This window comes from Oryctolagus cuniculus, chromosome 15, assembly GCF_051225735.1.
Source record: "Oryctolagus cuniculus isolate XC-2025 breed Fujian yellow rabbit chromosome 15, ASM5122573v1, whole genome shotgun sequence".
Classification (NCBI taxonomy): Eukaryota; Metazoa; Chordata; class Mammalia; order Lagomorpha; family Leporidae; genus Oryctolagus; species Oryctolagus cuniculus.
The window spans coordinates 60,903,385-60,923,185 of NC_142881.1; the positions used below are offsets into that span (position 1 = coordinate 60,903,385).

At 59.8% G+C, this 19,801-nt stretch overlaps 1 protein-coding gene across 1 annotated transcript; it reads right to left on the reverse strand.

The window, feature by feature from the left end:
* Positions 1 to 643: 643 nt before the first annotated feature.
* TACR2 (tachykinin receptor 2) lies at positions 644 to 10,470 on the reverse strand. The gene is given in 5 exon segments (NM_001082331.1): positions 644 to 1,078; positions 2,267 to 2,463; positions 2,823 to 2,976; positions 6,525 to 6,719; positions 9,670 to 10,470. Coding segments are annotated over 5 exon segments (1,155 nt in total). The 5' UTR covers positions 10,062 to 10,470; the 3' UTR covers positions 644 to 861.
* Positions 10,471 to 19,801: the final 9,331 nt, after the last annotated feature.

Sequence of the window (19,801 nt, forward strand, 5' to 3'; positions counted from 1 at the left end):
TGTCGGCTGCTGCATGGGTGAGGTTGGGAGCTGCGTGGCTGACTTGCAGGTGGTTTTTGTGGGAGATGGCTGGCAAAGAAGTCGCAAGAACCACGCTGCTGTTTGGTGAGCGCTGTGTGGCCTGGTTTGCACGCGTCACGTGCATCAGTCCCCTACCTCCATGTGAGGCGTGGGCTGCTGGGCAGAGGAAGAGGTGGAGGGCCAGAGCGACTTGTCCAAGGCAGCACAGCTGAGGTCCCCGCTGACTCAGCCCCCCTCTCCACTGGCCTGGAGGTCCTGGGCCAGCTCGTGGCCGATGGGCGTGGCCAGGCACACAGCCGCCTCCTTGTGTCTTTAGCCTGATGAGGAATCGGTGTGTCGGATTCTGCACTGCCCACAGATGTCCTTGGCTTGTCTGGAGGTGTTTTTTGCAAGCCAGATCTCACAGGTCCACAGGTCGCACACTTAAATTTGGGATTTTGGGTTTTCCTGAAAGGGTGAGAGGCCCTGGCAGCTATGGGCTGCCCTGACTCTGACACCATTCACCCAAAGCGGAGCGGCTGCCGACCCCCTGACAGCCTAGCGCCCCGGTTTGCCGCAGTCTGCACCTCTCCCTATCACATCAACCCTGACGCTGGAAATCAGCACGTGGAGTTTTTCTTTTGTGCTGGATCCAGTTCACTACTTTATGTTGCTTGCTCTAGGAAGGTACCTGAGCTTTCGATTCCTGGCGTAGGTAAGTGCTGGCCCCATGGGAGACCCTGGCCCCATCTTGTTTTCCCTGGGTGTGGCGGGCATGGGCCAGACCCTCAGATCCGGTCCTCTCAATTGGCTGCTTCCCAAGGGGTGCTAGGTCCCCACCTTGCAGCCAAGCACGAGGCCTCAGAAATCATAGGCACCCCCATCCTGGGGACCCCCAGCCTGCCCATTGGCAGCCTCGGAGGGAGCCACGTCCCCAACCAGGAACAGAGTCTCTTTGGTGTGACACCTGTTGACCCTCACGGAGAGGGACGGCGTGTGCGTCAGCTCCAGCTTGTCTTCCTCGGTGGGCGTGACCCAAGGGCAGCAGCGGAAAGCAAGGCGGAATCCGGAGCGAAACCTGGGGGGGGGGGGGCGGGTAGGTCACCTTGAGCGAGGGAGTGGGGTGCGGTAGCCCTCGGGAAAGTGGGGCCTCACGCGGGGGAGACGCCATGGCTCGCTGTGTCTTAGCAGGTGCGTTCTATCCCCGTGTGGGGTTTGGGAACCAGCCGGAAGTGCTCTAGAGCTAAGAGGCCATCGGGTGGCTCTGCGGGTTTGGGCTGTGTCGTTGCAGACACAGGAACGCAGCCAGTGATATAGTCCTGGCTGGTCTGTTGGCTGGCTTCCCTAAAGAGTATTCAGAGTCTGTTTTAAAAAAAAAAGCAACTAGGACTTGGGCAGCGTGGGTGCACTAAAGGTGCTCTCCGAGGGGACTGCAACAGAGAAGGCACATGTGGAGCTACCGAGTTACGACAGGTTTGCTTAAAAAATAACCCCGCGTGGCAGCACTGAAAGCCCCTGGACTTCAGAGGCACAGTGAGTGGCTTGGCAGGAGCGCCAGCTGGCCAGCCGGGGCAGAGGGGAAGGAGCCCTGTCCCAGCCGCGTGCACGCTCTCCCTGGGGCTGTGTGCCCCCGTGTCCCCGCAGAGCTGCAGTGTCCAAGCCTGGCGGCCTCGGTGCCCAACCTGCCCAAACCCGGCTCCCGGCAGCTCTGGCAGACCTGCTGGGGTCGCCCCGACTTCCTCTCCCACGCCGTCATCACGCCTGACCGTACCCCAGCTGGTCTCTCACCTGGGTGACTGCGGTAGCTTCCCTGAAGCCCTCTCCCTGTGTCTCCCCTTGTCCCTGTGGTCCAGCTCCCGTGCAGCACGGGCCTGGTTCTCCTGAGAGCTAAGCCAGAGCACAGGACGTGTCCATCCTGGAATGCCTGGTTCCAGCCCTGGCTACCCTGGGCTGCTAATCCAGCTCCCCGCTACTGCACCTTGGATGGAGTTTTCCCCCTCGTAGCTGGTGCTCCCCTTCTTCCCGTTCTGTCTGTCCCGACCCCCTCTGACTTCCCCTCCTGAGCATCTCTCTGGTCCTCCCTTCTCTCTCCTCCTCGTCCTTGTCCCGGATGTGGACCGAGGGGCAGACAGACGAGGGGCGCCGTGGCCTGGGCAAAGGGGCGAGGCTTTGCGGAGGAGGGGTTAGAGCTCAAGCCAGGCCCGGGCCAGAAGGCAGACTGCTGAGAGCCGGCCAGGTGGGAGGGCAGGCGGGCGGGCAGGCTCACCTGTGGTTGAGGCAGCAGTAGATGATGGGGTTGTACATGGTGGAGCTCATGGCCAGCCAGAAGAGTACCAGGTAGACCTGCTGGATGAACTTGCGGCAGTAGATGTCGTCCTGGAAGTGGCCCAGCAGGAAGTAGAGGTGGTAGGGCAGCCAGCAGACGGCAAACGTCACCACCACCAGCACCATGGTCTTCACGAACTGGCCACGAGAGCTCAGGTCACTCCGGAGCCGCGAGCCACAGCCCTCCAAGGGCAGGTGCCAGCCTGGGCCGCCCTCCATGGCTGGACCTCACCTCCGGGCCTCTGCCCAGGCTGGTCCTTCTGCCCTCACTGCCCTCCTCCTTTGAAGTCCTCATTGCTGTGAGCCCAGCACCAGATCCTGGAGGGTGGATGGGCTCCCGCCAGCTCCTAACCCCAACCTCAGGGATTTACAGAGTGCTGTATCCCTGAGATATGTGCCTGTCCATGGGCAAGCCGGAAGGCTCCCCTGTGACCCCCTGCCTCCCTGAGCCCGCAGGGGCGGCTCCCAGGCCGGCCCCCGCCCAGCCCCACACCCACCTTCTTCTTGGCCCGCAGGTGGCGCAGGTTGGCGCCGTGGGTCTGGTGTCCGGGCACAGTGCGCCTCCAGAGCTTGAAGCCAATGACACTGTAGGCCACGAACATCACCACGAGTGGCAGGAAGTAGATGAGGGCGATCACCGTGAGGTGGTACCTGGGGGAGAGCCAGAGGTCTGGGCAGCGGGCAGCCGCCCTGGCTCGGACGTCCCTGGGGCCCGATTGGTTCCAGAGGCCAGGGCTTGGTGTAAAGAGAAGGCCATCTCGGCAGCATTTGTGCCCCAAGGGGGGACACCAGCATTAGCTGGGAGTCGTCCAGGTGACAGACACTACCAACGAAGGAAATAAATAGCAACACGCTGGCTTTGAAATTTAAGTATAGAGGAGAAAGTCAAATCCCAGGCCCACCACGATTAGCGATGTGGCCTATTTTCTTCTAGAATCCTATGCATATGTAGCAAACCTCTATGTGGGTGGATGGATGGATGGATGGATGGGTGGATGGGTGGATGGATGGAATGGCTAGCATCAGTGGGATTCCATCTTGTACCCAAGCCTGCAACAAGGAAAGGCGGTGGGATTGCCACATTGCACACATCACTGGGCCACCTGCTTCCTGCCCGCGTGTCAGCAAGGCCCTGGCATGCCACCCCAGGCAGGCCACCCTCAGACCCCTGCATGGAGACTACCAGTCCCTGGGCGCACGCCAGGCTAGGCTGAGAGAGTGCAAGGGCACCATGGCCTACTCTGCTCTGCACCCTCAGGAGTGACCAGCGGGGGCCCCAGAGCAGCCCTGGAGCCAGCCGAAGCCCTGCCTGTGGCCTTTTCCTTTCTTCTTACCCTGCACGCCCTGTGGGAGGGGAGCAGGTGCCCCAGCAAGTCTCCCTCCCGGAGCCTGGTGTGTGGAATGCCGCTCGCTGGCTTTGCGAGTATGGCCATTGCAGAAGCTGGGGTGGGGTGGGGGCGGCTCCTGGATGCCCTGGTCCTCACGTGGGGTCTGGATGGGGAGCCCCGCTGCAGAACAGGTGAGAGGGGAAGGCACAGTGAGTGCCCGCCCTGTCACCACTCAGGGTGTCCGAGCTAGAGACACCTGGGAGATCAACCAGGCCACCTGCCTCAGTGTCCAGAGACAGAACTGAGGCCCAAAGAGGCGCAGGAATCTGTGCTGGTCAAAGCTCTGCAGGCTGCACCGGAACCCACGCCACTCCCCTCTCACTGAAGGGCGGCACTATGGGAGTCGGAAATGTGGGATTCTTGCCCAGCCTCAATGCAGCGTGTGACTTAGGGCAAGGCAGTTCTCGCCCTCAGCCTCGGTTTTCCCGTCTGTAAAATGGGGAGGTCACCCCTACCTCCTCCCTCCTCCACTGCCCAGGATGATAGGAATCCCCACGGGCTAGGGTGAAAGAGCTGAGCAGCGTGGGGGCCGCCTTCCGGGGTCTCCCCAAATCAGGGATGTCTCCCCTTGGGCCTGGCTGGTGTTTTTGTACTTTTGGGTTCGGGGGATGTGTGTCTCTGAGGGGGCCTCCAAAACTTCATCAGATTCCTACACACAGGCTGGGAGCCCCCAGTCGCCTGAGGCTAACGACCCCAGCACAGCAGTGCTGTTCTCGCACAGAGCCAGGCTTGCCCAGATCCTCTCTGACTCCATGGAACTCGAGAGTGCAGCTCTCCTGGCCCAGCGCGGCCGTCCTGTTACTGCACAGGGCTGGAAGGCCCTGCCCGCAGTAGCTGGTATTTGATGGCCTAAGTTCTTGCTTCCACTCCCAGGGACAGAGGCCCATGCCTGAAGGTGGGGAAACACTGCGCCCTAGTGGTCAGTTCCAAAATGCCACCTTTCCCAGGGCCTGCAAGGGGGATGCTGCCTGAACACCAGCGTCAGTGAGGGTGGGGGACCAGGTGGAGGCCGAACACCAGGACCAGGCTCCGTGGCAGCCTGACGCCTTCCCTACCTAGCATGGAACGGCCTCTCCTGCTAGGTGCTTGAGACAGATGGAGACCAGGTAGGGGCGGGGGTGGGGTGGGAGGATGCTAGGGGTGGAGGCTGGGTTGTCATGGTTACCCAGCAGCTCTTGGCCAGGAGTGTGTGCGTCCCCATGCTTGCAGCATCAGGGACTTTGTGGGACTAAATCGGCCACCTCCAGGTCTGGTTTTGTTGTCCCTGGGTTGGGTGCCTGTTCTGTGCCCTGCACACTGCTAAAGGCTTCCTACGATCCATGGTTACCAGTCCTCACTCGAAACAGAGGCTCTGGCTGGGAGGGGTGGGGCCAGCATAGACTCCCAAGCCTCCATCAGCTCTGTGCTCTAACAACAAGCCATGCTGTGCTTTGCGGGGCACAAAGCCACACTGTGACGGGTCACACAGCGTCTGTGCTGCACCCAAGTTCCTCTGCCCACCCCTGCCATGGTGCCCACCTCAGCATGGAGCAGGCAGCAGGCCTGGGCACACACAGAGCCCTCTTCCAAACAGATTCCCTCACACGTGCCTGCCTGCACTTGCATAGGGATGCAGACAAGAGTGGCTGCAGCGTGTCTGTGACGTGCGGGGTGACTGCGCCTGGGCCTGTGCCTCGAATCCTTATTCCAGGACTCCCATCCTTGTTTAAGTAGCAGAGCGGCTGGGAGATGGGGCTCAGAAGCAGCACTGCCTGGGTTCGAATCCCACTTTACCACTTACTTGTGTGCACTTGGGCACACTGCTGAGTTTTCTCAATGCTTCGGTTTCTTCACCCAAAATGGGAATAATAAAAAGAATAATATGGGTAGGTCCCAGGTCAGCAGACGGCTGGGCTGCAGAGCTGCGCCGACACACAGGTTAGGTGGGGGATGTGCACGCTCCACTTAGGACGTTTTCAATTTACCATGTGTGCTCCTAGACGCAGGTGCACGCCCCAGCACCTACACTGCTCATCCATGGATGTGAGTGCACACACACATATACACACTGCTCCTGTGTGGACATGATGCACACACACACACTGCTCCTGTGTGGACATGATGCACACACACACACACACTGCTGCTGTGTGAACATGATGCACACACACACACATACACACTGCCCCTGCGTGGACATGATGCACACACACTAGTCCTGCGTGGACATGAGTGCACACACACACACACTGCTTCTGTGTGGACATGATGCACACACACACTGCTCCTGTGTGGACATGATGCACACACACACACACACTGCTGCTGTGTGAACATGATGCACACACACACACACACACTGCTCCTGTGTGGACATGATGCACACACACACATACACACTACTCCTGTGTGGACATGAGTGCAGACACACACACACACACACTGCTCCTATGTGGACATGATGCACTTACACACACACTGCTGTGTGAACATGATGCACACACACACACATACACACTGCTCCTGTGTGGACATGATGCACACACACACACTGCTCCTGCATGGACATGATGCACACACACACACACACACACACACTGCTCCTGTGTGGACATGATGCACACACACACACACACACACACTGCTCCTGTGTGGACATGATGCACACACACACACACTGCCCCTGCGTGGACATGATGCACACACACACACACACACTGCTCCTGTGTGGACATGATGCACACACACACACTGCTCCTGCATGGACATGATGCACACACACACACTGCTCCTGCATGGACATGATGTATACACACACACACACAGCCTTACAGGAGGAGCATCTTGCCTCCGCTGTCTTCAGGCCAAGCCACCACGCACTTGGTGGCGCCCTGGTCCATGGTGATGGTGGAGTAGAAGCACTGGGGGAAGGCGAGGGCCAGGGCCACCAGCCAGATGCCAGCAATAACTGCCTTGGTGCCAGGGCCCGAGAGCCGGGGCTGGAAGGGGTGGACGATGGCCATGTACCTGTGAGCAGAGCACAGTGTGAGCAGTGGGCTGCTGCATCAGCCTGGCTCTCACTCCCCTCCCTTCCCCCAGCTCAGGCCCACAGTGCCCAGGCACCAACCCACGCCTCCCTCTGGATGTGAACGTTCCCACAGACGGCCACAAGAGGGCGCTGTGGCCTCACGGGCAGTCCGTCTCTCTACGTGCCAAGAGTGTCCACATTAGCCTGAAGCTCAGCCCTCTCGGAGCCCCTCAGCCCCGTGCCCAGCCCACTTCTGTTCAGAAACCTCGGCAGAGCTGGTAGCCTCCAGGATGAAGGCCAGATCCGTGCTGCCCACTAGAACTTTCTCTGATGTGGGAAACGCTCTGTTCATGCATTGTCCTGTTTGGTAGCCACTAACCACCTATGGCCACAAGCACGAGAAAGTGTGGCTAATGTGGCCAAGGAGCCATGTTGCATACTTCAATTCATGCACACTTCAATACGCACCTATGGCGCAGGTCAGGCCCTAGCCTTTAAACTTGGCGTTCAAGGCCCTGTGCATGTGGCCAGCCCACGTTTCAGCCTCCTTGGTCACTGCTCCCACACCACCCCTGGCTCACGCTGGCTGTGGGGCAGCCCTGCGTGACCTTCTATGGGGTGCTCCCTCCCTCCTCAGCTTGGAAAGCCTCCTTCCTGCCCCTCCTGTTAAAATTCATGTTGGACACCACCTCCCTGTTGCAGGTAGCAGGAGCTGCCGCCTCTCTCTGGGGGAGCTGCAGGGGTTGAATCTGCCACCTGGCACCCCTGCTACCTGGATGCGGAGCTCCTCTCTGCTCCCAGGCGCCCCGGAGTCCTGGCCCTGGTGGGACTGAGGAACGGTGGGCTTCGGGGAAGCTGCCTGCTTCTCCCAGGCCAAAGGAATTGAAGGGTGGGGTCCACTAAGGATACAGGCGCCGGCCTCTGCCCACTCCCTTCCCTTCACGTGGCCGTGTGGCCTGGCCTTTGGTTTTCTCTCCAGGAGAGTACCTGGCAGATCTTTGTGCCCAGGGACCGCTCCTTAGAATGAGATTTGCATGTCTAGGATACACAGGGTTACAAAGACAATGGGTTCTACCAAAGGACAAATACCCAAGTGGAAAATACACGCCCTTGTTTGCCACCCAACGAGTAGCAAAGTGGAGCACCAACAGTGAGTTTCAGAGGTGAGCAGTGCAGTGGCCCTTCTAGACAGGTGATGTCAACTCCCTCCCTCCCGGGCCCTCCCTGGGGCTGAGCCAGGGCCAGCTCCCGTCTGGGGCTGCAGCAGGTGCCTCCGGATTCCCGGGCACCCGTCCCCGCCCCCACAGGTGAGGCAGGTGGCCTCAGGTCAGTGTGGGGGCTTGGTTCCCCGCCTGTTCCTGGAGGGAGGTGGCCGAGAGGCCATCTTGTGCGTCGAGGGGCAGGGTCCTGCGACCTGGGATTCAGACGGATTCGCCACCGGTGCTCCCACTGTCCAGCAAATGGCGGAGCTCTCCCCGCCTCCTGTCCACTCTGCGAAATGGACTGTTGGTGTCAGCAGGGCTGCTGTGGGAAGCGGCGAGGCGCTCATTACTGAAACTCTGCCCCAGCGGGCAGCCTCCGGTGGTGCTGGCCGCAGCATCGGGGAGTAGGGCCTGCAAAGAGCCAGAACAGGCCTGCGCAAGTGCTTGTTGCGCGCATGCGCGAGGACAGGAGGCGCCGAACGGGTGAATCTCCGCTGTCGCTGTAGCGGGCCCGGTTATTCCACCGGCCTCCAGCGGGTTCCCCCGACTGCCCCCGCCCCGGCCCCCACCGTCTCCTCCCGCCCCGCAGTGGAAGCTCTGGGAGGCCGGTTTTTCCTAGGGCTGTGCCTGCCACAGAGACGCGGGAACATTTGCTGTGGGAATGCCGAGAAAACTAAAGACGAGCTGAAGCATCAGGGCATAGGGTGCGCGGTGCAGGGGCCCCGCTCTGAGTGCTGGGGGGGGTCCCCGCTCTGGGTGCTGGGGCCCCGCTCTGAGGGCTGGGGCGCCTGGCCCTGCCGCTGCCTCACTGGCGACCTCTCGGCAGCCTGCTCATCCCTGCCTCAGTTTCCCTGGGTGAGCTTTATTCTGCCAAGGGCCGTTTGGATATGTATAACCTCATTCCGGGGCCATACCAAATGATCCACCGCTGTAGTTTTATTGGATTTCGAGTCTGCCTGCGGGTCTGTCCCCTTGGCCTCGGCAGACTCGGGGAACTCGCCAGCCTTCTATGGCCAGGACGTACCCCACCCTGCAGATGAATGGGGTTCCAAGGTTTCTTTCCGCGTGGAATGAGTGGGAGAAGATGTCTCCCACAGGAAAACCCGCAAAGCCTGGCGCTGCGCAGCTGGGGTGAGAGAGCTCCTGGGGCTACCGGAGCAGGGCGGGGTGGGAAGGGGGCACAGAGCGGGAGGGTGGTGGGTGGACTTGATAGGGACTCAGTGCCTCCGGGGTCACAGGCTCCTCACGTCCCCTCCCACATCCAAGGCAGGCCCCAGCGGTCCCAACAGCCGCCAGAGGGCTCCAGGCTGGCTCACTGCCGAGTACTGAGCCTGCTTGCCCCAGGGCCCCTCAGCAGGAGGTCAGGGTCTCAGCCCCCAAGGGCAGTGCGGGACAAGAAGGGGTCCTATTACAATGCTATGGCCAGGTGGACGCTGCGTGCCCTCCTGTGACCCACCTGCCACAGAGAGACAGTACCAGCAGGTTTCTTATAGCAAAGGAAACACCCCAAAGACCAGCTCCGAGAGCCCCACCGCAGGTGCCGCCCCCCGACCCCCGTACCGGTCTGCCCGTCAGCCCTTTCTCTCCTTGTGTCTTCTGGACTCTACTTGCTGCCTCCCACGGTGTTCTGGGCCCGGACCAGGTCTGGAAGGCAGTTCCCTGGGGTCTACTCTGACTGCAGCCGCCCGCCCCCGTCTGAGCCCCAGCAGAGTTGGGGAGGGAGGAGCTGCCCCGGTTCCCCTCTTGCCTGTCAGCGGCGATGGCCGTCATGGAGTAGATGCTGACGAACATGGCCGTGATGGGAAAGAGGTTCTGGAAGTAGCAGAAGGCGCGGCCAAAGTACCAGATGTTGTGGCTGGCGTAGACAAAGTTGAAGGCCGCGTTGAAGGTGGCCATGCAGAGGTCAGCCAGGGCCAAGTTGACGATGAAGTAGTTGGTGACCGTGCGCATCCTCCGGTGGGCCAGGATGATCCAGATGACCGTGGCATTGCCCACCACGGCCACCAGCACCAGGGCCAGGTAGGCTGTGGCCCACAGAGCCAGCTGCCAGCCGGGCATGGAGAAAGCGGTGACGCCTGTGGCGTTGCTGTCAATGTCAGATGAGATGTTGGCCTCGGTCACAATGTCACAGGCCCCCATGGTGGCTTCTGAGCAGGGCACGGGGGGCTGGGGCCCACAGCTCCTGGGTCCTCTCCCGTGCGTGGGTATAGCGTGGAGGGGTGGGGTGAGGAGAGGAGGAGATGTAAAGGAGATGCAGCCACGCGCCTGGGCGCCGGTCCTATGTATCAGGTAGAGGTGGGCTAGGCAGAGCAGAAGGCCTGGTGCACGGCCATGGTCAGCTCACGGTGCCTCCTCCCAGCCAGACTTCTTGCACATCGCATGTAAAAGTAGAGCTCAAGCCACGTATTCAGAGCAGGAAACATCCCCTTTACCAAAGATCCAGGCTTCCGGAGGGCATCTGACCAGCGCAGGCCACTCGGCGGGTCGGTGACAAGCCGGCACAGGAACGCGGGGTCCTCCTAAGTGCTATTCAGGAGACATCGCAGGTCAGGAGAGCATCCCACAGGTCACCTATGCAGCAGGCCGTCCCTCCAGGATTCAGGGTGCAGGCTGGTCTGGGGGCCGGGGTGCGCTCACGACTCCGCCAGCTGCCAGCCTGTGCCGCTGCTCTCCCAGGCAGGGCGGCCAGGGCCTTGGCAGAGGTGCTGCCTGCTCACGAGGTGGGGCTTCAGCTCCCGCCCCTCGGCCCACCCCCTGCTTGCACGGCCAGGCCTTGTCTATTGGAAGATTTAGCACTGGCTGCGAGGCAGGGAGAGACCCAGGGCAGCCTGGGGGAGAGGCGGGAGCGCTGGCACGGCGGGCACAGTCCCGGCTGCGTGTTTACATTCAGCCTGGGACAGGCGCTCCAGCGAGACGGTAATTGCCAGTGCACACTCGGGAGCTGGACTGAGCCTGATCTTAGTCCAGATCTGACTGAGCGTGACCTCTGACTTTGAAAAATGACTGTTAGTGGGATGTTCAGAAATATCCAGGGGTGTTAAGGTGCTTGTAGGGGGAGGGGGGCTCGGCTAGATGCTGGGAGAGCCTCCCCTGTGCTGAGAGCCCACAGGTCTGGGTGCTGGGCCGCCTGGCTGTGTTGGTGACCTGCTGCATCAGGGGTCAGGGGTCCTGCTCTGCTCTAGCCTCAGTTTCCCTGGCTGTACAGTTCAAAGGCTGGCCTAGCTAAATGGCCTTCAAGCTGTTTTAATCAGCAAAGACTCAGGGGGACTCCCTGGTTCCACAGGCTAAAGCACAGAGATGGGTGGATGTAGGGGGGTGGGGAGGTGGCTGAGGCCGGTGGGCTGGGGTGGAGCTGTGAGGGGACAAGAGGGGACCCGCCACCCCATTCGCAGCACAGAGAACAAAGGTGCGTCTTGCACGAGGTGTGTGAGCTTTAAACGCGATGACGTGCAGGAAGGTCACTTAGCAGGGACTTGTGTGTGGAAAGCGTGGCATGGACTTGTGACCCTGAAGGAGGCTCCCAGGTGCTCAGGGCCCGGTCAGAGGGAGAAGAGGGGGCCCCAGGCGTTTCTAACCAGTTCCCCTGTGATGCTGCCCCCGCCGCCGCCGCCTGCCCAGGTCGCCCTCTTTGAGAACCACTGTTGGAGGATAAGGCCGGGGCTCGTGGCTGTGAACCCCAGAAGGGCTGGCATCTTAAGCCCCAGGTGGCTGCTCTGGGGTTAGCTCGTGAGCACTAGCCGTGTGCCTGTGTGTCGGACGCCAAGTGAGGTGCGGGTGCTGCGTGTGCAAGCTGGCACACACTCATGCACCTGTTTGGCACAGACCGGAAGGCGAGGCAGGCTCGGGAAAGAGCGTGTCCCTCATGAGAGCGCAGTGGGCTCTGGGCTCCCCCAGCTCTGCCTGGCACAGCCCGGGTCTCTCACGGCCGTGCCCCTCGCCCAGTCCCCTCCTTCCTGCCTTTCTCTCCGTGTGCCGTGTCCCCCATGTGGGGCCTCCTGCCTCCCTGGCTGAGCTGGGGGAAACGTTAAAAGTGACCAGTGCCAAAGAGGTTATGTTGCCCGAGGAACTTCAAAAAATTCATAGAAAAATGGGATCAAAAGATTTATTTTGATACAAAGAAATCTTACATCCATGCATAATCTTTTCATAATCCACATTTTCCAAGAGCATTTCAAAGACTCTTCATATACAATTAAAAATTATTTTGCACCCAAATAAGCTTATCTTTTAATTCCATTTTTCAGTGAACTTTTTAAAATCTCTTCATAAAACTCAAACATATGCCAAAAATGAGAGCGCTGTTCTCTAGATTTTTCCAAGAGTGAACTTCTGGATAAGACCATCAACGGTCAACAGTGACATTATGTCTGTTATTTGATGTCCCTGCTATACTGAGTGTATGTTCTTGTCCTCGGAGAGGGGCAGCTTCCTGGGCCCCTGCCCCGGTGAGGACAGGGACAGCAGATCCTGGCGCTCTCGCCCTCCCAGGACCAGCTGTGGAGCCCTGGCCAGGCAGTGTGGTGGTAGCCCGCTCCCTCCCTGGTGTGGGCCGACGTGCTCTGGGCGGTCTCTGGGCCCTTGCTGAAGGGTCTCTGCCCGTGGTCTCCTTCCACTTCACTTGGTCAACACTGGGGCCCGCTTCTGTCTTGTGTTCATTGGCCCAGGGACCTAGAGCTGTAGAAACAAGAAGGTGAGCTCAGCCCAGCCTCCCCACACTGCTGTCCTGGCCTCGCGCTTCCGGGCAGCCAGGATTGGTGGAGCTCCGGGTGCAGACACAGTGCAGGCAGGGATGCCTGACTGTCACCCGCCACAGCAGCCCAGAGCAGTATCCATCCCGCTCCCCGCTCTGTCCTCCAACCTCCACTGTGTATGTAAGGGGATTATATTGTGCAGCTATTAAAACTGAGCTTTTATTTCTCCCTTAAATCATATGGGCCTGCAGCTTTCCAACTATGTGCTCTGCACTTTGCAGCCTCTGGGGGGGGGAGCGGGAGGGGCCGCCCAGGGCACAAGGGGTGATGGGTGGCGATGTTGCTCAGAGCTGGCCTCGAGACCACCACTGGACAGTGGTCTCAAAGGCCCATCTTTGTTCAAAGACAGAAAATATTCTCCGTTCTCTGAGTTCCTGTTGACAGAGCTGGACTGGATGGGCTTGCGCATCAAGGTATCCGTATGGGAAATTCCAGCTGGGCGAGAAATGGGGCAAAGGCAGCCAGCGTCGCTCAGCCAGCGGCTCAGGTTGGGTTCCCCGGGAAGCAGACTCTGCTGCAGAGACCAGTGTGCAGGTGGATGAAGGAGGAGCCATCAGGAATGGCTCTGGGGAGGACAGGGCAGGAGGCGGGAGTAGGGGGAAGAAGCTGAGTTCCATGCAGCCCAGCACCGGCTTGGACAACCCCGTGGTCTCTTGGAAGTGGACGAGCCCATCTGAGTAGCCCCGAATTGGGCAAAAGTGAGCAGATCTTTCCCCTGCCACAGCCATCGCTGGATGTGGGCCACCCCAGGGAGGGCCGAGACAGTTGACAAGGCCAGGCCACCAGGGGCTGACAGCTGAGGGCTCTCCTTGGACAGCACAGCCAGTGTGGATGAGGGTCTGGAATCACATGACAGCGTCCACTTGGCTGACAGGCGGCTGCTTCAAGGGCTCCCTGCTGACTTAAGTTACTGTCACCTCTAGGCTAGGGGCCCACTGCCCAGAGTTGAGGGAGGGATGGTTTTCCAGGGGGCGTATGGAGGTGGAGAGGGTGGGAACAGGTGCAAGGGATGAGGGAAGTGGGTGAGAGAGAAGGGAGGGGGCTCCCACAGTGTCTGAGGGAGTCTAGAAGCTGCCTGGCTGGGGCCGTGGCCTGGAGACTGCTCTGGGTGGAGGCTTCAACCGGTCACATTGGCACTGGGCAGTGCTGGGGGCCGTCTTGTCAGCACTCGTGGTACCAGGTGGTGACGGAGCTGGCCTGGAGCGGGCAGAGGGAGGACACTGAGGACAAGGCAGTGAATTCTCATGCAGCTCCCTGAGTCCGGTCCCGAGGCTCACCCTTCCTTGGGAGACCGTGAATTTGGGGGCGCCGGTGCTAAACCATCCTTTCTTTCCAGAGTGAATGGCAGAGGTGGGCGGCAGGTGTTCACTTGCTTTTTTGCTTTGCCTCTAGAATTTCTTATTTGATGAATAAAAAGCTGGTGACCACATGGATTTCTCAGTTAGGATTTTTGGTATTTTCTCAGCCCTTGAGAGCTCTGATCTGGTTCCTGGCTTGGAGAAGCATCACGGGACCGGGGCCCTGGGGAGGGGGTGACTCGGGTCCCATCCCAGATGGGACCACGCCCCCAGTGGCTCTGCTTTGTCCTACGGCCTTCCCTGGCCTGTCGGCCTTCTCCCTCTGGACACTCATTAGAGTCACTCCCGGTCACTTCCCTGTCACACTAAGCAGGAGCCCCTCGGAGCCCAGGCCGTATCTTCCTGTCTCCAGTGTCTAGGCGAGTGGCCGCGTCGGCAATGGCCTGTGGATGGTGGTTGAATGAACATGAGGGATGAAACAACAGTGCAAGGGGACTGGTAGACGGAAAGGTCCCGGCCCTCCACGTCTGGGCCGGCGTCTGTGCTCACCAGCCACAGGTCGGAGAGACTTAGAACACGATCTGTACTGAATGTGCAGAGACTTTTCTTTTCCTTGTTATTCCCTGAGCAGTGCTGGGCGACACCTGTGATGTGCACAGTGCGTGCGAACGCTGTGCTAGGGGTTGTGAGTATCTAAGAGGACCAGGTACTCAGGAGGATGCCGTGGCTTTACTGCCCCCGCAACACCGTCTTATGTAAGGGATCTGAGCACCTGCAGTCCTGGTGTGTGGGCGGGTCCTGCAGCAAATCTCCTGGGGATGCTGGGGGGTGATGGTAACATGTACCATTCATCTCCACCCATAGAGCGCACTCAGATATGGGTGGCTTAAAAAAAAGATTTATTTACTTATTTGAAAGGCAAAGTGACAGAGACAAAGGGGGAGACAGAGCTAGAGAGAACTCCATCGGCTGGCTCACTTCCCAGACAGCCCCCAACAACTGAGGCTGGGCCAGGCCGAAGGCAGAAGCCTGGACCTCCATCCGGGTCTCCTACTTGAGTACCGGGGCCCAAGTATGAGGGCCATCATCTGCTGCTTTCCCTGGTGTGCTATCAGGGAGCTGCATCCCCAGCAGGGCAGCCAGGACTCAAACCAGCCCCCCCACAGGGGATCTGGCAGTGTAAGCCGTGGCTTTACCGCTGTGTCACACTGCTGGCCCAGACATGGACGTCTTCATCTCACGGGACGAGCACTCAGGGTGCCCTGAGATCATTTAGAGTGGGTGGGCAGTAGGATGCCTGGCCCATGGCACATAGTAGGTGCTCGGGAAATGTCAGATGAGTGATGTTTAAGCCATCGGCCCAGCCTGTAGGGTGAAGGGGGTAGCGTCCTTGTTTACACAGGGTCCAGAGCTGAAGTCGGCAGGGGCCTTTGGAAGGCGTGGGAGTTTCGGTAGCACTCCTGGGTTGATTCCTGTACGGAGCCCCCCGGTCTATAAGCCAGAGAGTTCCAGGCCAGCCCCTTTAGGAGCTGCGCTCTGGGCCCCCTGGCCTGGGCATCGGTGGCCTGGTGCTGGGGATGTCCGCTGGGAGGGGGAGAGGCAGCTCTGCCAAGGGCACGGCTGCCGCTGACATCTCCCGTAAACACTGCGAACGGCAGGGCAGCGCCGGCCGAAAGCCTCAGTTCATCCAGGCGGAGAAGCGGCGGAGTGTTTACATCTGCTGCCGGGCTGTTGTACACAGAGCTCCCAGGCTGTTAACACAAACGTGTTTATTTCCCCGCCCTGGGCTCCGGGCTCCGGGCTCCGGGCTCCGGCACTATCTGCCCATCTAAGGCTGCCTGGGGAGGAAGTGGGCGGGGCCCATCCCAAGAGGCGTCCCCTTGACACCTGCTTGCCTGCGGGGGTGGGAATGGGGGCAGGGCTCATCCCAGTGCCAGCCTCAGTATTGCAGACTTGCCCTGGGCTGGCCAGTGAGTGCTGTGTGAAGCACTGGGCCCCCGGAGGGTCTCTGGTGGGCTCAGAGTGAGGCAGGCAGGCCACGCCCCTCTCTGCACGCAGCTCCCAGCCAAGCTGCAGAGCCAAGCCCCAGCCTGGTAGAGAGAACGCACCATGCCCTCTGCCACAGGGGCGGTGCCAGGAGCGTCAGGCTTCCGGGGAGGAGGGGGCTGACACAGAGCGAGCGGCTCCCGAAAGCAGTGGAGGAGGCCCAGCTGGGGCCCAGGGTTCCTGCAGGAAAGGAGGGAAGAAGTAGCAACCCCCCAAGCCTCGGGCGTGCATGGGGGGGGGGGGCAAGAGGGAGGGCAAGCTCCCTCATCCCCTCCCAGATCACTCCAAGTCCCTCCCCCAGGGTGGGGCTGAAACAGAGCCCAGGCCTCTGGCAGAGGCCTCTGTTGTCACCCCCTACGCAGGTCACTCTGGGGGCGACTCTTCTCCATATTTCTGCAGGCAGCTGGAGGTTGTGGGACTGAGGCTGGGAACTGGGGGTGTGGCTGGGGGTTGGGCCCCAGAGGTCCAGCTGCCTAGGTCCCCCCACTCCCCCTGTCCCCCGCTCCTGGCCCCGCAGTGCTCTCCTCCCACGCCTGCTCCAGCCACCCCCGCTGCTCCCTGCCTCAGCCCCTGCCCCACCCCCACCCCAGCCCCTGCCCCAGCCTGCCACCCTGCCTTTCGCGGAATGCATCTTTGATGAGACCCAGAACACTGGCAACCAACAACTCAGTCTGCCTCCCCCAGGATATGCAGATCTTTCATCTTTGCGCTTTACTAGGAAGTGAAAAACATTTGTGTTCCATCCTTCAAGCGTGGCGTGAACCGGGAGGAGGGGAGGCGGTGGGGAGACTGTGGGGGAGAGCCCTGCTGGCCCTTCTGGGACCCCTCAAATGTCAAGTCTGATTGGAACGGCCTGTGGGCAAATGCCCTTCCTGATCGCGAGCCTGACCCTCACAGAGCACCCCAGGGTGCTTGCACAATGCCCCCCCCCCAACCCCGCTCATCTCTTAGGAGGGGCGCAGAGCCTGGCCCTGCCACAGGCTTGGCTGTTTCAGAAGTGAAAGCCAATTGACCTTCTCAGTTCATGAAACTGGAGGTGTGGGAGATCACCTGAGCAATGGGAAGCAGGGATGGGTTAAGGTGTTACATTGCCAGGGCCGGCGCTGTGGTGTAGCGGGTGAAGCCACCACCTGTGGTGCCAGCATCCCATATGGGTGCTGGTTCTAGTCCCACTTGCTCCACTTCCGATCCAGCTCTCTGCTGTGGCCTGGGAAGGCAGTAGAAGATGGCCCAAGTCCTTGGGCCCTGCACCTGCGTGGGAGACCTGGAAGAAGCCCCTGGCTCCTGGCTTCAGATCGCCGCAGCTCTGGCCATTGCAGCCATTTGAGGAGTGAACCAGCGGGTGGAGACCTCTCTCTCTCTCTCTCTCTCTCCCTCTGTCTGTAGCTCTGCCTCTCAGATAATGATAATAATCAAAAAGTGTTACATGGCTTCAGCTCATCTTAGATTCCCGTCTGGTTCCTGTCATTATAAATGATTTTTCACTTGGCAATAAAGCATGCCTGGGTCCACAGACCCTTCTGTCTACCCCCAGCCGATCCAGGTCACCACTGTCATCAGCTTCTCCGTAGTGTCCTCCTGGCCACTTCTGGTATGATCTCATTCCCCTCCATGCCCTCCTCGACGTGTGCCATGGCACTGACCCAGGCTGGGCATTTGGCGCAGTGATTAGGATGTCTCTTGCGACCCCTACATCCATGTTGGAGAGCCTGGGTTCAGGTCCCGGCTCTGCTTTCAATCCCACTTCCTACTAACTCACACCCTGGGAGAAGTAGGCAGTGGCTCAAGTAGGTACTTGGCCCCTGCCACCGTGAGGATGGAGTTCCTGGCTCCTGGCTTTGGCCTGACCCAGTCCTGGCTGTTGTGGGCATTTGAGGAGTGAACCAGCAGATGGAAGATCTCTCCCTCTCCTTGTCTCTGTCTCTGTCTCTCTGTCTCTCTGTGTATGGTGCACTGCCTTTCTAGTAGATGAAAATAAATAAACTTCTTTTTTTAAAGGAAGCCAAACCAAACAAACTTCTCTGCTGGTTGAGACCCTGTGGGCTAGGCTGTCTCTTCCAGCACTTACTGCTAATCAGCAGCCTTCCAGAACTCCCTGGGTGCTGATCCACCTGAACCCGCTTTGATCCACATTCTGACCCGCCACACCTGTTCCCATGAGGCCAGGGCTTGTGTCTCTCTGGGTTATGCCATATCCCTGCCCCGAGCTGTGCCCCATGACATTGGATGGTGAGGTGCCTGGGAGGTGGGACAGATGGATGGACATTCCGAAACAGCTGTGTGGCATCAGGAATCCTTGCTGCTGTGGCAGCGACTTAGACGTCTGGAGCAGGCGAGTCCGTGGGGAACAGCTCCAGGACATCAGCAGGTCTTTGGGAACATTGGGTTCTTTTGGCCTGCCCCTCATGCCTGCAAGGCGCCTGGGACAGCTCTGAGTGCCACGGCCCTGAATGACAGCCCTGGCATCCCAGGAGGGGGGCAGGAAGGAAAGACTTGTTGTCAGGGAGGGAAGTCTTTCCCAGCATCCCCTGGCCCATGTCATTGGCCAAAACTAGGTCACATGTCCACCCCAGCTGCCTGGAAGCTGGGAAAAGGAGAACTTCCTGCTTCCAGACCCAGCCGGCCTTCCTCACGAGAGGCCTTGCCCTCCTGGCCTGGGGGGGCCCCCTTTAGGGAAGCCCTAGGGATGACGGGGTGTCACAGTGTGGTTGCCAGGGGTGCTGAGCTTGGGGCTTTTCTGCCTGTTGAGATTTCCCCCGTGACACTGTCCCCTCTGCCAGGAGCTTGCCTGGTTTGGTGCAGCCGGTACTGTCACCCCTGTGGTCATGGCAGTAGCCTGTATTCACTGAGTGCCAGCCGTGTGCCAGACGACTAGACGAACGACACAAGCCCTCTGTCTGACTTCTGTGCATCTGTAGAATGGGCTGTTTGTAGTCGCTTCAGGATTAGGTCAGTTTAATCCATGCCAAGTGTTCAGAGCAGCACTGGACACGCAGGGCTAAGCAACATTTTCTCTTGATAGCTTATCACATCCCCATTTCACAGGCAGGACCGTGTGTTAAATGACTCGTGGGAGGTCATGCAGCTGGGCGGGCCGACAGCAATGCCCAGCCTGACTGCAGAGCCCATGCCCATTCTTCTCTGTCCTCTGACCTCTCACCACAGACATCATTTACCGACCCATTCATTGCTTCCGGGCCCAGAAAGAACACCACATCCTCCAGGAAGCCTGCCAGGATTCTTCCTCACCTCCCCTCACTGGCACTTGGCAGGCCTCTCTTAAAGAGCATAGAGCTGCCCTCATCTCTTACGTGCGGGACAGAGAACGTTGGTCTCACGTGATCTTGTGGTCATCACAGACAAATGTGAGCCCTCCAGAGACATCCGGTCCCAACGAGGACCAACACTCACTTGCAGGCAGGCAGCCACGTCCTGGAGCTTGGGGCCCCGGGGTCTCTGCGGAGACCTGCTTTCTCTGCCCCGTGACAGGTGACCAGCGTGCGGAGAGAGCTGCTCATCCAGGGGAAATCCTCACTCACGGAGGGGCCAAGCGTGGGCTCCCCTGAGCGAGAGTGGCCTGGGCATTCAGAGGACACCACCCTTACTCATCCCTGGCCCCCCACCCCCACCCTGCTTCTGCTGGGGCCAGGGCTCAGCCCTTGCCCTGCCGGCATACAGATGGCCGTGTGAGTGCCTGTAATAGACAGGTGATGACACTAGAGGGCAGTGCCACTGCTCTGATCCTTGCCAGCACAAGGGCTTTAAGCAGCCTCTCTCAGTCAGA